A 21,288-nucleotide genomic window follows, 5' to 3' on the forward strand; every position below is an offset into this window, starting at 1 on the left:
TCCTGCACTTGTCAAAGGCCACCGATCACAAATTACATCACAGTCGCGCCCACAGACGCAGACGCAAATTGATGCCGGGAGAATCCGTCTCCTAAATAATAAATAAAATCACCGGACATTTTTCTCCATCTAACTTAACAGAGATAATTAGTTACCACAATGCTCCCTTTCAAGAGAACTTTTGAGAGCGAGAAGCACCAGCTGCAGGAGCTCAACAGCAGACTTACCCAGTATCTATCCAGAACCAAGCAGCTGGAGCAAGAAAACGCGCATCTCATTGCTGAAATAAATAAACTGAGACAGGTGAGGACTACCGGATGGGAAACTAAGTACAGGGCTGAGATGCAAGACCTGCGGAGAATGGTGGGGCAGCTGTCGTTTGAAAAGTCCCAGGCTGAGATGGAGAGGGAGAAGCTATGGCGGGAGTTGCAGATGATCCAGAGTCTGTGCAGCGAGCAGACCGATGTGTGCCGGGACGTCAGCGGCGAACTAAAGAACTGCGAGCAGGAGCTTCATCACGCTCACAAAACCAACAGCGAACTCCAGCAGCGGCTGTTGCAACTAGAGAACGAGTATAAACGCTTAGAAGATGCACACAGGGAAGAAGTGAGCCGCCTTTGCCGTCAGGTGGAGTCCCGAGTGGCACCCATCATCAGGCAAACTTATCGTGGGCCTCCGGTGGTCTCCGTGGAAGAGGTGCAGGAGTATGCCCACGGTATGTCCGAAGGATGGATTCAGACCTTCGAAATGTACCAGAAGACGGTAGAAGACATGGAGCAGTCAATTAAAGCGGACCAGGCAATGCTGAACGACATGCAGAGGGAAAAGATACTGTATGCGTCCGAGTTGGACAAATTACGCACGGAAGCGGAAAAACAAGGGCAGATTCAAATGCGACTTGAGGAGCAACTGATGCACATGCAGGAAAAATTCCGTGTGGACTACAGTCAGTATCAGGTAAGGACGAATTAATTGTGCTACAGTAGAAGAAATGTTTAACTTGGCATTGTTTGATTCGTTTTATCAACAAATTAACAAACGAAAAACCCACCACTTTCAGTAAACCCCGCAAAATAAGCTCTAATTTTGGAGACGGGGGAGCGGCTTGTCCCTTGTTGCCCTGCCACACCCACTGTCCTTAAAGGTACTCATGCAGCTGCAGCTCACAGTGGCTGCTACAAATGTTTTCGATCTTTCTAATAATGTGAAATTTACATTCACATTTACATTCACATTCTAATAATGTGAGATATATATATATATATATATATGCTGCACCATTCTGGCGTCTGTACCAAAACACTACACAATAAATAAGGAGGGGTCATTATTCAACAGTGAGCAAGGCCTGTCAAGTTTATGTACCCATAACTAAAAAATATGGATTGTGCACAACATTTGACGTCAGTATACCAGGACAGCATAGCTCCATTAGCTGGACAAACACTATACTTCCGCCCTAGTACCGTCCAACTGCTAGATTACACCAGCCACTTAAACCAATTAGCTGTCAGACTGGCAAATCCTTATTAGCCTAAAGATGCAGTCTAAAGCAGGCCAGTCAGTTACATACCACTTCTCTTTCCACCCACTGCAGGGCTGTCTTCAGTAAAGTCACACCAAATACATTCCTCTGTTTATCTGTATGTAAGGAAGGCAAATGTTAACATGTACTGGAGAGGGTTTATGCACAATACACAAAAGCACTACTTGAGAGGACACGCCTAAAATCTTCAAATCTGTTAAGAGCACTAAAAGCTGCCTTGAGATGAATTATGGTTTCCTGTTTTTGCTTTTCCCCCCCTACCATCAGATGACTATTGAACAGCTGGAGCATGAGAGGAATGTGATGGCTGATGTTATAGCACAAAAAATGAGAGAGCATCAGCAGCTTCTCCAGGTGAAGATGGATCTGGGAATGGAGGTTGCTACTTACAGGTGATGAAACCATTTAGTTTGTTCATTTTTTGTCTAAATAAATGAAATGGATATTTTATAATGTCATGTCAAGTATAAGTCTTGTCCCAGAAGCCATTTTTACTTGTGTTTGCATGAAAAGCACAGATGGCACGAATAAAAACACTATGAGAGACAATCAGCAGTCAGCGTTGTTGTATATGCAACTCTTCAGTAAGCCTTTATTATATGATATGAACCATACCTGGGTGCTAGAACCACATAGGAGTATGTTTCACTGCTTCCCTTACTGTGAGGGGAAATGTCTTCCATAGAAGAAGTACATGTGGCGTCTTAAATGTTTCAGAGACACGTTTAATACAAGGAAAAGCTGTCAGATGCTTTTTGCAAAGGTGTTGCTAACAGTCAGTCTACTTTAAAAAGTGTAAGCTACAACAATTTTGAACGATTTTTGTGTTGTTCATGAAGAACTCCTTTGGGGAATGAGCGCATGTGAAAACAGAGACAGTACTGGTTATTTGTTTGGAATCATTATTTTTTTTCTTTTCTGAAGAAACAATTGTAGAAAACATTGTAGAAACAATGGCTAAAATGCAGAAGCTTTCTTTATTCTGAGATATTTCTATGGTTTTGAAATCAGATTACTGATTAAATCAGCCCAAATACCTCTTCAAGTTAATCTTAACTCAATTAACTTCATAATTTACATAAGGAGACATACTTTTCTTGCTCATTCCTGGTTTTGGCACTAATTGCTCAAATCTAAGATCTCAAACAAAAGTCATTAAGCTAATATAGCTTGGATTCATATTTTTCATTGTTCACTCACACCCCACCTGCAGTGGCCCCATGCACCAACAGTGGAGACTGCTATACAGTTTAAAAAAAACCCGAGCTGCTTAACTGAAAATTAGTGTCTGACAAGGTTACATAAATACTACACATGCTATAGATCAGCGGTCTCCAACCTTTTTTGCGCTGCGGACCTGTTTATGCCCGACATTATTTTCACGGACCGGCCTTTAAGGTGTCGCGGATAAATACAACAAAATAAAACTAGTACCAGTACTGAAAAAAAGAAGATTTATTCATAACACACGTGAAAAGACCCAGGAAAACCGAGTTAACGATAAAAACGATAACAAAATAACGCTGAAAACTGTTAAAAACCCTGAAAACCAAACATTTCACACCTGAGCCTCAACTCTCGCGGCCCGGTACCAAACGACTCACGGACCGGTACCGGTCCGAGGCCTGGGGATTGGGGACCGCTGCTATAGATGATTCTTAAGTAAAGCTGTTAGAACATATTGTGTGAAGGAGGACTGATTTTATAAGCAATAACTTGTCTTGTTATAGCACTCAGTGTCTTGGCTTCATGTTCATGACACAGGGAGATGCTAAGATATTTTAACTGTATCTCAAAGCTCTTTATAAAACAGTGGGTAAACACTGTACTGGAATGTTATATCAATGTACCCTTGATATATTATAACCTCTTGCCTCATATTGACCTACATTTAAACAGACTTATATCAAAGATGGTGATAGATATTAGCATTTTAGCTTTAGCTTGTATCTGTATGGCAGGCTCTCCACAGGCACAACTGGTTTGTTTTGAACTTTTGGAATAGACAGAATACCTTATTAGAGACGTGGCAGCGGCATTTGTTTTTGTATGTGTCACGTGTCCGTTTTTGCACTGGGATTCACAGGGAAGCATAGACAGCCATGCTTTGTGGGCGTTATTTTTAGGTCAGTCTTTCGGAAGGCACTCTCCAGAGAAGTTGCTCGTTTCATTTGCTATTGTATGTCTGTTGAAGCATGGCCAAGGAAAGGTGAGCTGTTTCAAATACTAGTAATGCATCTATATTAAATGACGGTGGCTTATTTGAATTTTTAAGACTACTACCCTATATGGTCAGGTACAGGATTCATGCCTTCTCGTAAGCCAGTTGTGTTTAGTTTGAGAGGGTTGAAATGGCAGAGCTGAAGGATGTACACGATCCCGTGAGGTACTTGTCGTTGATGTTTTGAAAATATTTGAGAAATTAACTTGAGTTAGGACCTTTTTGCCCCTGTCTTCATATGTAATTTGCCTTGTCTCCGTTTAGGGCTCTTCTGGAGGGTGAGCGAATCAGTCTGCAAGATGCTCATAAGAGAGTGAATCAACATCAAAGAGAAAGAATAATAGGTATGTTTCTCAGTTATTTTTATTGATGTGATAATGATGGGAAAACACTGCAAGACTGGTTTCTACTTGGATAAATCATATACACATTTATTAAGCAAAACTGAAAACAAAATGTCAATTCATCAAATAATTATTACTAATTACTTCTTTACTAATTACTTTTGACTCAGATATCAAAATGCCTGCCCAACGCTATACTCCAAGAGCTTCCACCTTAACCACCAAACAGCACATGGATATAAGGTACATGCCATCGACTTCAAGCTTGAAAAGAGCCCCCATCCCTTCCTCTGGGTCCATAAGTCCGTCTAGGGTCATCCCTATTTCAGTTACAGGAAGAGCTCGCCATCAGAGTCCGGCATCCAGAAGGGATATGATCTCATTTAACAAAGCTCGGGCAGCTGCTTCTGCCTCTGCTACTACCATTACCACCACCAGTACTACAACCAAAGATAAGCAAGCAGGCCATAGTGAAAACCAAGTCAGTCGGAGTGTACCAAAAAGAACAGCAGAAGAGCAAACTGTGAAACTCATCTGGCTCCCACACACAGAGGGCCAGATGAGTCCTGACAAGTCTTCTACTCCTGATACCAAATCCGTAAGAGTGGTGTCACCATCAATGAAGAGCCTAGTTACGGAAACCGAGACAGAAAGCAAGAAGTATGTGTCAGATGAAAAAGAAAAAGGCCCCGTTGTCGACGGTGAGGTCAAAGACAAAGGAAGAACAGAGTTTACAATAGGCCCAGCTGAGAAAAAGATATTAGACTCTGTGTCTGTAGAAGAAATAATTGAGAAAGTGATAAAACCAGCAGGTTTTGAAGCCAAGGTCTGTTCAGCAGGAGATTCAAAAGTCAGATATCACGTGGAGAAAACTGAGCAGGAGGATGGCACGACTAAAACACAAATCGTGCTGGAGTCCAAAGTGGAGGAAGAGCTGGATGTTTCTCAGGACAATGCCCTGGAAGAACTGTTGAAACAAGGTGTGAAGAAAGTGTCACTAGAGGACATCAAGGACACAGCAACAGGAAGCATAGTCAAGAATCTGCTGAGTGGCTTGCAAGGAGGAGAGGACTTACAAAATAAGTCAGTCAATGTGGAAATCATCGAGGAACCAGTGGAGTCTTACAGTGATGAAGAACTTGAGGCTGAGCAGAAGTCCGGGTTTACTTTTCATGAGCCTTCTGCATATTTCCAAGTTGAGGAGCCAGAAAATATCCCTCATGGCATTCAAGATAGCAGGGGGGATGATAATGTCATGAAATCCAACACAGATGAGTCAAAGTTTGGATCTGTACAAGTCCAAGAGGTCTCTAGAGAGAGTGAATCTCCACATTTCTCCCATGATCAAGAGTCTCATGAGTATTTTGTCTCCACACCAGATGAAAATCTTTCTGAATCTGAGGAGGGTGGCGGGATAACCTCATATGGCCATTATGGAATTGTAGATGACCTGTCGGATGAGAGGTATTATCAAGATGATGGCCTTCCCCAGAAAAAAGTGACTGTAAAAGAAAGTGATGAATATGAGTTTATGTCAGGTGACCGGTTGTTTGCCAAAGAGAGTTTTCCAGAGTGCATAATAGAAGAAGAGGTTCGGGTCTCACCTGTAGTGCAAGAGTCAGTGCTTGAGTACCTGAGAGAAGACTCTTTGGAGCCCAAAGAGCAGCTGAAAGGAGCTCTTGAGAAGCTACAAAGTTCAGTGTCGGGACCACTGAAAGAGGAGTTAGCTTTCCTCACCAGAGTGAGTAGTGAAAGTCCAGAGAATGTAGCCGTCGATGTCAAAAGAGTGGAACAGTCCACTGACAATGGAACCATGACTATAGTTGCAGAGCTAAATGTTTCTCAAACCCTGGAAGAATCTGGGCTGCTGGAAGGAGATGACCTATCTGAAGATCATATCATGGCAGCGCTCAAGTCATCTAACATAGGGATCGAGAAAGCCTTCCAGAGTGGGGCGGGAGGAGGATACAGCATTAGAGTTTCCAGGGAAGATAATGTTGCTCATAGCGTGGAGTATGGCGACTTCAGCGACAAAGGAGAATCTGCATCTGAAATCAGTGAGAAACATTTTAAACTGGGGCCATCAGACAAGTCATTTTCCTTCCAGATGGATGTACACGGTGGCCATGACGAGGCTGCCTCAGAGCAAGAGCTGCAGCCTCCAGTCCTGGAGATGCCAGTGAAGATTTCACAGGAGAAAAGAATCGCAACAGTTTACCTTGAAAGCCCTTCTAATGACTAAGAACTAAATCTGATTATTTTTTTCAAATTGAATAATTGCCAGTGCATTACAGTATGTTTACTTAAACATACAAAGCATATACTAATGGTGATTGCAGGAACTGTATTCATGCTATTTTTCAAGTAAACAAGCGTACTTATAATCCATAAGGCTAGATTACCTAAAACAGAGTACTAGCTATTTAGTTAAAAGTATCTGATTTCCATATATTTTTCTTTTTGCTATTGATTGCAGAGATCCCATTACTGAAATACTCCATACTAACTACTGTGGGCTAGATTGTGTAAGGATTGAAACCTCTACATATTGTAGCCAGATTTAATGGTAGGCAATGCTGTGTGCTGTACTAGTATGTTTGGCTTTTCATAAGGTGCAGTTTGAATATCCTTGATTATTCTCTTTATAGTGCTTCATTTTGTACTAACCTACACTTAACAGCTTAAACAGCTCATTCTACAGTTTACAGCATATAATCCACCCAGCCATCATGTCGTGGCTGTACTTGCCATGATGTTAAGTCTCCTTGGTCAGCATTTATTGCTCTCCGGGTTACAAGGTGCTGTGCACTGTTTGCAGAATGGGGCTTTAATTTTTTATGTTTTGAGCACCTCTACCAAATGGAATGATGTTAGTACACAGCACATGCTGGAACACAGTGGTTTATATTAACAAGTCATTGCTAACATGTGTTCAAGACTGTTGACCTTGTGACTGAGGATAATATCATGAGAGTTAAAAAAAAAAAAAAAAAAAAAGATCTATTTGCTTTAGAGTTTGTCTTAACAAAGCTCTTGTGAAGCTTAAAAGTGATTTCTTGGGGTTTCTAGGGACGGCGCAGTGGTTAGCACTGTTGCCTCACAGCAAGAAGGTCCAGATTTCAACTCCACCATCTGGCTGGGGACTGTCTATGTGGAGTTGGTTAGGTTAACTGATGATTCTAAATTGCCCATAGGTGTAAATGTGTAATTGTCCAATGTGTATCCCGCCACTCGCCCTATGACATTAGGGATAGGCTCCAGCACCCCCCAAGGGAGAAGCATGTTTTTAAAAAATAAAACAAAAAGTCTATTTTAACATGTGCCAAACATTTGTAAATTGCAAACAGTTAAGATTTTTGTTTTGAGCATATAATTGGGGGTAACACTACATTTGGAATTCTAAATGGTCCCATTTAGAATTCCAAACATGGCTGTCAAGTTGAAAACAATATCCTGATAAAACGATTAAAGTAGCAGCAGAGGCGTTTTGCATTAAAAGGATGTTGCAGTGATGAAAAAGTAATCACACATAGGTTTGATCTTTGTCATGTATAGCACTTATGGCTTGTCCACAGCTGTTGGCTTTCAGTGTTGGCTTGAAGGATTCAACTTTGCTCTGACCTACAAGTGTGTTTATAACCGCACCTATTTTTGGATCATCAGCTTAGCATTGAGTGTTGACTAGAGTTTGTTGTGTTGTGTATGCGTTACAGAAGCAGAAATGAAATAGCATGTGTACCGTCTGGTTATTTTTTGCTTATTTTCTCTAACAGTGGCTGTATAATTTACTTCTAACTACTGAAAAGTCTTTGCAAGTCAACTTTCTGGTGTGATGGTAAAGCAATCCAAAAATACAACATCTGGCATGAATGCCATGCTTTTACAAATAAAATAAATTAGAAGTCATTAGCAATCTACAAAAAGAACCCTTCATTTCATGGATTTGTTGTGATTTACTCTTTAAACTCAAACACTACTATATCAGTGCACCTAAAGTGTTTGTTATTAATCTTTATGCGGTTATTATCTTCACTAGTGAAAGAGTGACTAATACAGTGTTTAATAAAGGTCAAATGGAGAGACTGAAATCATTGATTTATTCTGAATTCTTTTGAGACCATTGCTTATATTGGTATTAATTCCAGTCCTTAGATGAAAACTGGCCCAATATTATAACATCATTAAAAAATATTATGCGTATGTTTTGTTTGAGTATTTATTTAGACTTTACTTTCTTCACCTAAAGTGCAAATTGACAAAAAATCAAGTACTGCCAGATGACAAAAACCATTTAGTTACAAAAACCATCATGATGGAATATCAACCGTTGGCTTAAACTTTAAACCACACTGAAAACAAACAAAACAAGTGTGTTCAGTTATGAAGTTTTAATTATTACCACTGGATGGTACAAGTGGAAAGATTAGAGGTCGTTTTCCTTTTACCTTTTTTCTCAGCCACCTCTGGTGCCCTGAGAAACATAGAGGACACAGTTCCTTTACTAAAACATGAGCTGCATTCTTATAAGTGTCTGTTAGGTTTACCCTAATGTAATCATATTATCAAAAAGAAATAAATGGTAAGTGTTGACTGGTGAGGCCTGTCAGATTTCTTAACATAAGAACACTGTCATTATTTCACAAATTTACCTAGCCAGCATGTCCACAGCTTTTTTTTTTACTGCTTTGGTCTTCTTGAGCTGACGCCCATACAAGGATCTCTGGATTTCAGGCACTACACACGGGAAAAAAGATAGCTGAGAGAGTGGTCAATGGAAGATAAGTGTTGAAACTCAAACTCGGAGGGGAAGCGCCACTTCCTAGCAACATGTGAACGCACTAAACATACCAAAATAACCACTGTAGCTGTCCAAGGTTTAGATAACACCTGTGCCAACTGCCCAGAGTGTCAGATCAACAAGCAGGATTTGATTTATTATGAAGACCCATCAGCAATCTGCTGTAAAATAAAGACTCGGTATGAGCCAGTTGTTGTTCTCTATATAGTATAATTATGAGAGAGAAATAAGCAACTTCATAAGAAACTGTTATGTAAGTCCCCCACCCAAAAAAACCCAAATCAAAACCTTCATCAGGAAACACGTATATGATTACACAATGTGCCCACACAAAGTGACACAGCAGACATGATGAATGGCTGTCAGCCATTTCTAGAATCACCATAAATAACAGTTGAAGAGGGCTTTATTAAAGCAGGGAAAAGAAGAGTGAAAAGTTACCCTCCTCACCAGGAAAAGTGAAACACTGCTAATCTGGAACAGATCCATTTGGCCTCCTGAATGTTTTCACTGTTGCTAAGGTTGATGTAATGGAAGGCCCTTTTTTTCAGCTGCACTTCAGAGGAAGGGGGGAAATGTCAAAAGCGTAGCTGTATGTGGGCTATTGTTCTCTTTGTTTTTAAAACTTCTTATGCATTGTATCTGCTACACAAGCCGGCTTAACTTCAGAAAAGAAAAAGTTACTCATTTTGAGTGATGTCATGAGGAAAGCAGTGAAAATAAACACTCCGGGCATATCTGCTCTCTGTCAGAAAGTTTACCACTTGAACGGCGAACAGAGAAGAGTGAGCCCTGGTGTTCCATGTCATACTTGGACCCCGACTCTGCACTTCAACAGCAATAACACAGCAACATAGCAACCAGGCTCCTTCACTTAGAGGCATGTCATTACTAGTGTGGAGCAATCCCCCCTTTCCTGGTATATTTTAGTACCAGTGTTCTGTTGCTGGTAGAACTGAGCTCATGTGGCAAATAATATACAGCATGTTAAAAAAAAACCCTCATTACATAAGAAATAAAGAAAACCTGTAAGAGCTATGAAAAGAGAAATTGAATTAAATGAACTAAAGAGCTGCTGTTTATTCAGTGCTTGTGTGGTGATTGACACAGAAATGCCACTTTTGTTTCAAAGGACATAAAGACATACCGCAGTAATTGGGGTCAGCCTCCTATTAATTGAAAACAGTTAGCAAACTGTAATTTCCTTCCCAAAAGTGTTGCCCATCTGTCAGACTCCATCCAAACCAAAGAAGCACAAAGTCACTCTTCAGGATATTTTACACCAGAGAGAGGGGCTCTGCACACTGCACCCTTCCAAGATTAGCATGCAACTCTGACCTTTTATTAAAATTCTATGATGTCAAGTTCAATGACAGTAAGTAGTCCTCTGTCAGGCATTACACCTACACAGGTGTTAACCAAGACAAATATGTGCTCTGTAACACATGATTATTGTTAGTGTCTTGTAAGCCTGGCTTATTCTGCCCTTGGTCATCTTCACTCATCCAATCAGCTGAAGGGTATCGGCTACCTCAGCACCCAGGTCATGCAAATCTTTTAAAATCAAGAGAGGTTCTCTGGATCTCTGCACATTTCTACAGTGGTACAACAGGTAAATAACTTCTTATTTCCTACTTTATCTCCAGATAAAGCAAGTAAATAATGAAACTTTAAGGGGATTCATCCTTTTAAACTTTTGTATGACATTCTGTGCCTGAAAATAATCTTATGGAAATCTGGCTGTCTTATAGAGATCGTAGTTTGTGAGTGGACGTAACCTGTTTTTGTCTATTCTTAAGGAGAAAGTGACAGAAGTCATCCTGGGCAACAAGAAAAGCAGGATCCTGTGGACCTACAGAGTTCTTCTATGCTTTTAAAGTTTGATCAAATTAGTGACTTGCAGAATCTAAAACAGCAAAGGGGAAACACACACACACACACATAAAACACACACATTTGACAATAACTGATTCTGAAAACTTGGCAGCACTAGCTAATACCTTCAATATGAGCACCTTAATAGTGAGATCAGTTGTTTGGGGTTGTAACTAAGAAATCCTTGTATTCTCTTTACAGTCTCCAGATGTTATGCTTTATATGGCTACAGTAGAGAATAGATTGTCCATTGTTGACATTAGTGATACTGAGGTCTTCAAAAAGGCTACCATAAAGCTGGATTCTGTATTACACCATTTGACATATAGACAGTGGAATATTTAAGTCCCAATTAACTTCTCTGGCCCAGCCTGTATCTGTGAATAGACTTACCATTGTGATGGGGTTCTGCTGCAACAGAAAGGATGAGGGCCAGGCTGTGGGAGATCTGAGCCCCCTCCAGCTCCTCTAGGCCATGACTCACAGCTATGGCATAAGCCTAACGGAAACATGCACATGAAAAAATGAGAAATCGCATACTACCAAGTAAGAGCTGAAGGAAGACTGGCAAATAACATCACTATCTCAGGAAGCCGTTGTGTTTGTATATGTTGTGCAGAAGAATTGTATATAATGTGCAAGTTGTGTTAACTTGAATCTGCTTGCCTTGGAAAGATGCTCTGTGGCCTTGGTCTATAGACAGAGCAAGTCCTCTCTGGATTACTACAGTCCATCAGCAGTTGCAGGGACTTCTGACACTGGCTTAAAGCTTTCTTTGGTTTGTTCTGTCTCTTATAGATTCTACAGAGAAAGACATCCAAATACTCAGATTGACAGGAAGTTACTCAATGTTCTCCTGAGTCTAAGTTTCATATGCATGCAGTCCTTGGTCATTTTGATTGCCCATACCATAAACCAACTATGTTAGGATATAATTAGGATGTTGAATTATATCCACAAGAAATCTGTGGTATGTCTTTCCATTATGGAACAATGATCATCCTGGTATAGAACTGTGCAGGTGATAGGAGTACACTGAAGCCATTGCATCTTTGTGTCTGTATATTCTGTGTCTGGCATTGTATTTTGATTTCCATCTAGAACAGGGGTAGGCAACTCCAGGCCTCGAGTGCCGGTGTCCTGCAGGTTTTAGATGTGTCCTTGATCAAACACAGCTGATTCAAATGGCTAAATGACCTCCTCAACATGTCTTGAAGATCTCCAGGGGTCTGGTAATGAACTAATCATTTGATACCCCTGATCTAGAAGATCATCAAAGCAAAGACTATTAGTAATAGTGCAATTATTAAACTTCCAGGAAATAAGTGTCTAGTATATAACCACAAACATTTTACTTTAATACTATGAGCCTGTTTAATAAGACTAAATTACCTACAGGTTGTCTAGCCTGGTTGAGGCCTTGCAGAGAGAAAAAAGAGCTTTGGCTGATGGTTCCAGTTGAGGCTTGGTGCAGTGCAGACAATAATAGGGAAATGTGCCTTTCCGACTCTTTTTGTTGCATCTATTCACAAGTTAAATGTGACACTGTTGGTAGCAATGCTAATTAAACTCTCATTTTAAGGATGTCTAAATAAGTGGAGATTCTTATAGCCTCAGTGGAAACTACACTTTCAGTACTGACAGAACAGGGTAGCTTGGAGGTTTAATATGTCTGTGAAGGTTCTCACAGGTTTAATGTGCGTATATACCACTGTAGACTGTAGAAAAAATACCAATTTGTAACCCATTTGTTATTGTGTGCTTTTTTATTTTGCATGTTTGTTTGTTTGTTTTTTTATTGACATGTGGTCAATAAAAGGCACCACTGGCATGGATTTCATTGTAATTTTGGATTTTCAATTATTTCTTTGAGTTTGCAGGATGGAATAATTGCACAGCATACATCTTTCAATGACTTACAAAAAACAAGAATCGGATGCACAAGTCTGAAATAATTTTTGATTTTTTCTAATTTACACAGAGTCAAAAGCATACATACAGGCTCAAATACAGGCTCTTCCTTCTCTCGCCCCAACCAGTAGCGGCAGATGGCCACCCCTCCCTGAGCCTCATTCTGCCAGAGGTTTCTTCCTGTTAAAAGGGAGTTTTTCCTTCCCACTGTTGCCAAAGTGCTTGCTCATAGGGGTTCATATTTCCCAAAAACCTGATGTCAACCTGTTGGGTACCAAAAGTGTCCAGTCAAGGTGAAATTGTAGCCACAGCCGCCCTGGGGCACACTGACAGAGGCGAGGCTGCTGGACACTGGCACCACCGGGCCCTCTGACCACCACTAGTAGGCAACAGGTGAAATGTCTTGCCCAAGGACACAATAACCAAGACTGTCCGAGCCGGGGCTCGAACTGGCAACCTTCTGATTACAAGACAAACTGCCAACTCTTGAGCTACGATCGCCCCATGGGGGGGGGGGTATGTATAGATTTAATCCTGAATGTATACTTTTGACAATGTGCAGATGAATAAATTCAAACTTGTGTACCCATTTCTTGTTTTTAAAGTCGTGTCATTCCACCCTGTAAAAAGAACTGTTCAAAAATAATTAAAAGACCCAAAAAACCATGTCATTCATGACGAGTGTATGTAAACTTCTGACCACAACTGTGTGTCATTTCCTGTCATACTGAGTTGCTCTGACTGATACAGAACTAGGGAGTTGGAGAGGAAGGAGAGAGCATGATATGATGGCAGCATTACCCACTTCGAGGACACTGGATCCATCAGGCTACTGTGCCAACAGCTTTAAACCACTAAGGGACTCTAAATTTAATTCAGCTCTCCAGTCAAGGGCCTGGCCTTTATAGGAGGGCAAATACTCACTTCTATACAATCTCTAGATATGAACACAACATCAGCCTTTAAAAGAATTTCATTTGATTTAAAGCCACACAGTTTATCATAATATCAAAATTGTATTTTTTCCTGTTTTACTAGGAGCAGAGTATATGGGAACCAAAAGTCTAAGCCTAACAGTGTTATGTTCCCATCGTTGCACTGCTTGGATTTAGGTATTTATGGCTTACTGGCTATGTACCAGCAGCACAGGTTACAAAAGCAGCGTGAATGCTCATTTCTTTGAATTTTCCCATGAATCTAAGATTATGGTACCAGACTTTGATGGATAGAAGAAGTGCCCCACCCATATATCCAGGCACATTAGACCCTTTTAGGGCACCAGTTACGGCTGAACCCATCACTACATTCCAGCATGGCTCAAGCCCCACCGCTTTGCCTGCACGGACAGACAGACAGATACAATGCCTCTCTATCCTTTTAATTCACTCTACCTCCTTACGCACATCCTGGCAGAACGATAATATGTCACATCCCACTGAAATATACCAAAAGCCCACAGGGCAGGAAAATTAATATAATTAGGGATCTGTAGATGTGTTGCCAAGCAAGCCACACAGTTCACTATTGTAAACGTTTCCAGTACATGACTGACGCAAGGTTGTTGGGCTTTCATTTGGAAAATGATACAGTAAGGGCAAACCAAAGTAAAAACAGAGAGACTAAAAAACAGCTATCTGATCCAGCATACTGGAATGGTGCTTCAAACTAATAGCATTTAGCCTCAGCATCACAGAGAAACAAATTCCCGTTTTCTCTTGGGTATTGATTGGCAACCATGGCCTACAACAAATCAGATAAACCAGTAAAGGTTGGTTTATTTCAGTAAGCTAATTGAACAAAAGTAAACTGAGAGAAAGGGGTTCTTTTTGAAAAGAAAAAAAAAATACTTCATTCCAAGCAAGAGAATACTACTGACATCTGACCTATAATACTTACACTGCAAAAACTATACAATCAATAGCCTAAGAAAATTAAATAACTGCAGCTGCAAAGTGTTACAGTTCAGACTTTGGGAACTTTTTGCACAAAGCTGGTAAACAGAGACTAAATGTCAGTGAATACGGACCATAAACACGAGTTGTCAATTAAGGTTGGAGGGAATATGTATGACTCATAAAATATGAATTCATTATCTAACTAGAGATAACTTTGGAAATACTATTTCCAAATGTTTAATGTAATAAAGTCTTTCAAAATCTCTAGATTTGCGAAACTGAAGATAAAGAACAAGAAAAAAAACATGTCATCTTATTTGGCTATGCCCTGCCAATATAAGAACAACACAGCAAATTTGAAACTTCAGCAATAAAGGTTTGGCACAAAAATATCCCATCTACTGATTATATTGTTAGTGCACACCTTGAGTGTTAATCAAAAATGGACCTAAATATTTGGACCAGGATCCATAGCTAGAGCTGAGCTCATTGTTCCAGGCTTTGGTGGGAACATTCCCCTCCATCACAACAGTGGTGACTGATAGAGCTTTAGAGGCATGCCAAAATCTTACTCATCACCTAACAAAAGAGATTTAGTAAGCTTACACACCAGCCAGAGTCTGCACATTTTTTCAATTACACACATCATGTCAACAAACTCTGGCTCTCTGAAACAGAACAAGATTGGATCATTTACAAATTCCTCTGAGTCTACATCACCTTGCCTCAGTGCTCTCAGTTATAAGTGACTTAAGATGCATGCATTGAAAAGCATGCAACAGGATCAAAATAAATACAAAGGCATTCGTATGTTGGCCTAAACCCAGGCAACACTATATTTTCTCTCCTAGTTGTGCTTCTAATTTCACCCCATGATTTAAACTATGCAAGTGCCTGCTATTTTTTATGTTGCCAGGCCACGAAGTTCCCGTAACAGTGCATACAGGACTTGATATCTGTGGAAGGTGTCGTCACCGTGATCCTTTAATTCTTTAATCTTATCCTGAGCATGCAGTAGTGCCCTTGGGACTTCTGTTGTCAATACGACCATATGGTGGTAATGCATTTTCTAAAGTGATGTAAACATATCAGTTATATAAAAATGCTAGCCTGTTTAGAGGAAACAAACAAAGGAAGTGACATTTAATAGAGTAACTACAAGCTTTACACTATCTCTATGAGCCAAGGAGGAAGCCAAACTAAACAAAAAGAGAAAAAATAATGAAGCCAGTTTCTCTAGGCTGGGGCCTGCAGTCCACAGCCTAGAGAAATGCTTAAAAATATGTGCTTCTTTCCCATCTGTGCCTCTGCTTCATTAATGATTAACTGGGTTGCCATGCAGCAGTCCTACATTCCATGTCTATAAACACCACTACAAAACACCCCTGCTTACTGCCGAGCAGACTGGACAGTCATAGGGGAAATTCTGGTTTGAAAGGCTGTTGTTTACAAGTGGTCAGCAAAAATTCCCCTTTCCAAAAACATCCTAAAAGGTAGTTTTGTGCAAATCTGCAGAAATCTATCGCCATCTTGTGGCCAATCTTAAAACATAAAGTACCATACTTAAGCATAAGTGTTTCAGTTATTTTTTAATGAGCATGACAGTTTAAGGAAATAGAGGAAATTATCAGATCATCAGAAAACTGAGTAGCAGCTGATATAACACACTAATGGCTGCAAATTTGGAATTCTGTTTTATGTTTACAGCTGTTTATCTGTTGACTAAAATACCTGTATACCCAGAGGATATTTCCAGCTCAGTCTTTATCTTTTCTTCCTGGGTGATAACACTGCACTTACGAAGCTGCTTCAGGATATGTTCTGCCTTCAGAAAAGATAATTTTGCCCCAGGCAAAGTTCACAAGTCAAGGACTTTTTCAATTTATCTGAGTTGAACTGATTGCTTTATATAATACCATATCAGCAACTGTGGTAACGATGTGTGACCGTGAGAAGGAACGCACCACCTTGTGTGAGGTTTACATTTAGAAGACATGTGAAAATCTTAACCTTTTCACCTGTGATTGTAGAGGTGGACAGGAAATTTAGCACCTCTCTTGCAAGAGCCGAGTGCGTTTGGGCCTGCAGTCCCCAGCCTAGAGTAAAACACACACACACACACACACAGAGAGAGAGAGATCATAGTGCAGAGTTTAAAACTGATACAAAGCGGATCTGAACATTCTCCTTACACCATTTACAAAAAGAAACCCAAACAGCAACATGTGAAAAAATGGCTAATCACTGTCATAACTACGTCTGTGTAAAGGTCGACCAGACCTAGCGGAATGTTAATCCTGAGTTGAAGTATGTAAAGATTAAGGTAAACATAAGGCAATTACATATTGAGACTGAGATTCGCAATGTACTCACAGCATCTATGTAAAATTACCTTTTAACTTGAAATATGCTTTAGCAAATCTAGCATGGGCCTCTGCTAGTTTCAGGTGTCGTTCCCCATATACTAGCACTGTCATTCACCTTGCCCAACTTAATGGATTTATTTAGGATTTATATTATTATATATAATCCAAACTTTGTGTTCTGTCTGACTAACAAAGCACAAAAGCTAATGTTGGAAACTTGGTTTTTTAATCTTCTGCAGATATACTGTACATAAACCATTCTCTTTCCTCCAGACCTTTTAGATTTGCTTGCTTTGGTTTTTGATTTACTAAATACAGCACATCTCCGCACAAGACATTATTGATGAGTGCAATGCAATTATTTAGGGTTCGATTTTTTTCCCCTTTTTGTTTCTAGATAAAATTACTTTTCACGCAAATAATGTGTGGTCTCCATATTGTATCCTTCCATTTGAGCCTGCGCCATGACAACAGTGAGCACATTATTGAGCATCTGGGTGTGCTGCACATAGGCTACTGTAAAGTGTAGTTTGTGAACTATTCGAAAAGCCTACTGTTTCCTATTTCTCTGCCTTCCCCTTTAAATTAGAAAAAGAAACGTTTAAATATTTGGGAATAAATATAACCCGCACAATGAAAGAGTTGCGGATTCATAATTTTGACACTTTGTTAGAACAAACATCACAAGATTTTAAAAAATGGGCAACACTTCCAATCTCATTAGCAGGCAGAATAAATATAGTTAAAATGGCGGTCTTACCAAAATTTCTCTATGTTTTCCAAATGGTTCCTGTTTTCATAACCAAATCAAGTTTCAAAGATTTAGATAGATTAATAGCAACATTTATTTGGAAAAATTCAAATCTCAGAATGGAAAAAACATATTTGGAAGTACCAAAAGAGGCTGGTGGGCTACGGTTGCCAAATTTTATCTTGGGAGGCTAATATCACCAAATTATTGCATTGGAAATATGTTTATGAAAATAGCGAGGGTGAGGCTTGGGTAAAAATGGAACTGATGTCTAATCCACTTCCCCTCTTAACCTCATCCCTAGCTCTAAATCAAAAACAGAAAATAACAAATTCAGTTGTAAGAACATCTATTAAAATATGGCTTCAATTCAGAAGGCGTTTCTGTTTGCAACAGGTTAGTAATTTTTTCCCTGTTGCTTTTAACCCTTTTTTTGCCATCCATTTCAGATAAAGCATTCCAAATTTGGCATAATATTGGTTTGAAGGTTTTTTTTACAATTTATTTTCAGGAGAAACTTTTAACACCTTTGACGCTTTGATGAGAGATTACAATATACCAACCTCACATATGTTTAGATATTTGCAAATACGAAGTTTTGCAAAAACATTGTTTCCTTCTTGTCCTTACCTACCTCCTAAAAATCAAGTGGATACTATTTTGGAAATGGATCCTTTTGGCAAAAGGCGAATCTCTGTCATATACAAACTGATACAGAGCTTAAGGCCTATTACTTGGGAAAAAACTAAAAATAATTGGGAAAAAGACATTGGGCTGGTTTTATCTGATGATGAGTGGAGATCTTGTTTGAATCGTATACATACTTCCTCAGGAAAATGCCATTGCATTTGCTACATTGCTTGCCCGTAGACTTATTCCATTCCACTGGAAGTCTAATAAGGCTCCTTCATACATACGATGGTTAAAGGAGGTGCTTTTTTTTACCACTGGAAAGATATAGAGTTCTCTCATCACAAAAAAAAATCTCTGCGACTTGGAACCCATTTATTGACAATATAAAAACGTATTTTCCTGATGTGTATTATACATTTTTAGTGTGTTTTGTTTTGTTCTGTTTCTCTTTACATGAGCCTCGGGTGGGGAGGGGGGGCTGGGGTTTGTCTTTGTTTTTTTTTTTGTTTTTTTAGTTTAAAAAAAAGGGAATGCTCGTGAAGCAGGTTGCCTTGTTTGGAGAGATTAGGTCTCTTGTTTAATATTTTGTTCTGTCAAAATGCTCGAGAATGAAAAACTCAAAGCCAAAAAAACCAACAAAAGAAACAAAACAAAACAAAACTTCCTGTTAATCTGTCAGCTGGTGTCACACGTTAACTGATTGTGTCCTTAGATTAATTAAGAGTTGCTTTATCTGTCTGTGTTGGGCTGTGGCTACGTCCAGGAGTTCACAGTGTGAAATGTTACAGGTACTATGTGCAGCTATTTTGCATCCCAGCCTTTATTTATTGCTTTTTATACACTTTGGGATACAAAAAGGTCTCCCGTGTGTTTCAGCGCCTGCCACCAGAACAGTCAAATTCATCAGGGATGGCTTTTATTCAAAATACCATCTCAGAGAAATAAAAACTGAAACGCTAAAATATTAAAACACCAGATTTGGTGATCATGTTTCCCTTTGTTTTAGTCAGGTTATTTTGGATAAAACCTGGTTTAAAAACATCATTGATGACAAACAGCAATCAGTAACAGCTGGACAATGAAAAATCTGCACAGCTTTAATTAGCGTGAGATCCACAATGGTTCAACAAAAGCTAAATGACTGCCTTGGTGTGGTCTGTGTCTATATCCTGGAAAGAACTCGTAACATTTCTTGCACTATTATCAGTTTGTGAATACTTCCATCTTTACCGGAGTCACCAAATGGCACACAAGAAAGACCGTTTTTAGGGTTTGTTTGTTTTTTTGGTTTTTTTTTTTTTTTTTGCTTTTCTGCAGGGTGGGTCTATTTCCTGCTCTATAATGTTCACTGACTTTGACTGTATCGTTGCATTTATTTCTGTTTCGTGAAATCTGACAGGAAGTGACAGACTCCTCCTTTTTGCTTTGCCTTTGTTTCTTCTGGACTCTGGATCATGGGCCCTTACTACGCCCTGGATTATACTCTGCCCCAGGCTAGCTCCATCTAACTGGGCTGTGATTATATTCTGGACATTATGCTTGTAACAGATTTTGTGTTTTATGTTATAACTGCCTGTTTATCACTGCTTTTTTGTTTTTTTGTGTACACTGCAGCACATATCCAGCGCCGTCTGATGTTAGGAGTTCAAAATGTCAACATGTGGGAGGAAAACTCGAGCTGTTTTTGGTGCAGCTTTAAGGATTTTCAAATCTTAAGCTCAAGGGTGTTTAAACCAAACATTAAACAACTGAAAATTTCCCCAAAATGATCACTTAGCAGTTGAGCTGCACCACAATCAGATCTTTTTTTTCTCTCCACTTTTGCTTCAAAGATGGCACTAACCTGATCGACTGGGATTGGTCTATGTGCTGGACAGGGACTCGGCTGGAGCTTTTTGTTTTTGTTTGTAATGTTTAAATCTGTACATAAACGCTGCAATATGACTTCTAAAGAAAAAAAAAAGTGTAGTTTGTGTCACTACAGCCTATACCGTACTCACCTCTCAATGGTCCTCATGGGCTCGAGCGTGCCTCTAAAAGTGTTTGAGCTTTTCTTCAGGAGGAATCATTATATAAATTTCTTCTTAGCACTGTTTATTTGTGAAGGTTTCCCTACATCTGAGCCATAAAAAGGAAAAAGAAAGAAATATGCACCCCTGTTTCTGCTTGCCATGTTTTCATGGGAACATCCATAGGTTTAATCGAATAAGTCATGTTAACACTTTTTTTTTCCTGGAAGGAAACATATGTAAATGCTTGCGTTCATTTAACCTACCACTTAAACTACCAACACCTTACAGAAACGCTTAATTTTCTTTAACTGTAAATAAAATGATCAACATTTAGCTAGCGGAGCTAATTAAACGAATTAAACAAATAAAGGTAAACATAAAGGATACTCACTTGATGACTCACTTGGTTGTCATCTCTAAATTACTTTGTTTTATTAATTCGTTTATTCATTTGCCATCAGTAGAATGGTTTCCTTGGTTACACACGGCGCGTGCGAGAGTAGCAAGTTAATGTGACCAACAATGGATCCTCGTCCACGTTATTCACCGGAAACATTTAGCGGTCTAGCAATTAATAGCTAAAAAACATCGTCTTACAAGCTAAACCAAAGCCAGGCTCTGTTCAGCGATGCCGTTAGGGTCCGCTGCTGAAAAATATTCACCGCTGAAGCGTTTCCTGAAGGCGCAAACTGGCATATCATTGAGCGGGCAGCATTCAAGAACTACACTGTTCGTGGACGAACACGTCGTTTTTAAGTGTAGTACGATTTTTTATGTGACCACAAACATCATCAACACGACTTAGTTTAATGAAATACATCAAACCGGATATAATCGTTAATGGTTAAACTGCGCCTGCATGTTTCAGTCTTCTTGTTAACGCTCTTTCAGTGTGCTTTTTGAACTAGCCTGGGTAGAAAGTCACTAAATCAAAGA

At 39.6% G+C, this 21,288-nt stretch overlaps 2 protein-coding genes across 2 annotated transcripts; one reads left to right on the top strand and one right to left on the bottom strand.

Moving 5' to 3' along the window:
* The first annotated feature begins 28 nt into the window (after positions 1 to 28).
* Positions 29 to 8,701, top strand: synm (synemin, intermediate filament protein). The gene is made up of 4 exons (XM_084933345.1): positions 29 to 957; positions 1,814 to 1,938; positions 4,032 to 4,111; positions 4,282 to 8,701. Exons 1-4 carry the CDS (start codon positions 160 to 162, stop codon positions 6,351 to 6,353), a joined length of 3,075 nt encoding a protein of 1,024 aa, XP_084789471.1. The 5' UTR covers positions 29 to 159; the 3' UTR covers positions 6,354 to 8,701.
* On the bottom strand, positions 8,500 to 20,720 carry ttc23 (tetratricopeptide repeat domain 23). The gene is given in 14 exon segments (XM_084936752.1): positions 8,500 to 8,542; positions 8,544 to 8,582; positions 8,761 to 8,845; positions 10,353 to 10,456; positions 10,458 to 10,504; positions 10,688 to 10,815; positions 11,178 to 11,283; positions 11,451 to 11,476; positions 11,479 to 11,585; positions 13,616 to 13,630; positions 16,330 to 16,462; positions 16,528 to 16,686; positions 20,346 to 20,412; positions 20,415 to 20,720. Coding segments are annotated over 14 exon segments (1,158 nt in total). The 5' UTR covers positions 20,514 to 20,720.
* Positions 20,721 to 21,288: the final 568 nt, after the last annotated feature.

Source organism: Perissodus microlepis, chromosome 7 (genome assembly GCF_051167445.1).
Source record: "Perissodus microlepis isolate ML-2025 ecotype Zambia chromosome 7, ASM5116744v1, whole genome shotgun sequence".
In the NCBI taxonomy this organism is placed as follows: domain Eukaryota; kingdom Metazoa; phylum Chordata; class Actinopteri; order Cichliformes; family Cichlidae; genus Perissodus; species Perissodus microlepis.

Bases quoted from the DNA above. Each gene is read 5' to 3' on its own strand.
- synm (XM_084933345.1), top strand. From the start codon at position 160: ATGCTCCCTTTCAAGAGAACTTTTGAGAGCGAGAAGCACCAGCTGCAG. The intron at 958-1,813 runs GTAAGGACGAAT...CCCTACCATCAG, and splicing joins TGGACTACAGTCAGTATCAG to ATGACTATTGAACAGCTGGA. The intron at 4,112-4,281 runs GTATGTTTCTCA...CTTTTGACTCAG, and splicing joins TCAAAGAGAAAGAATAATAG to ATATCAAAATGCCTGCCCAA.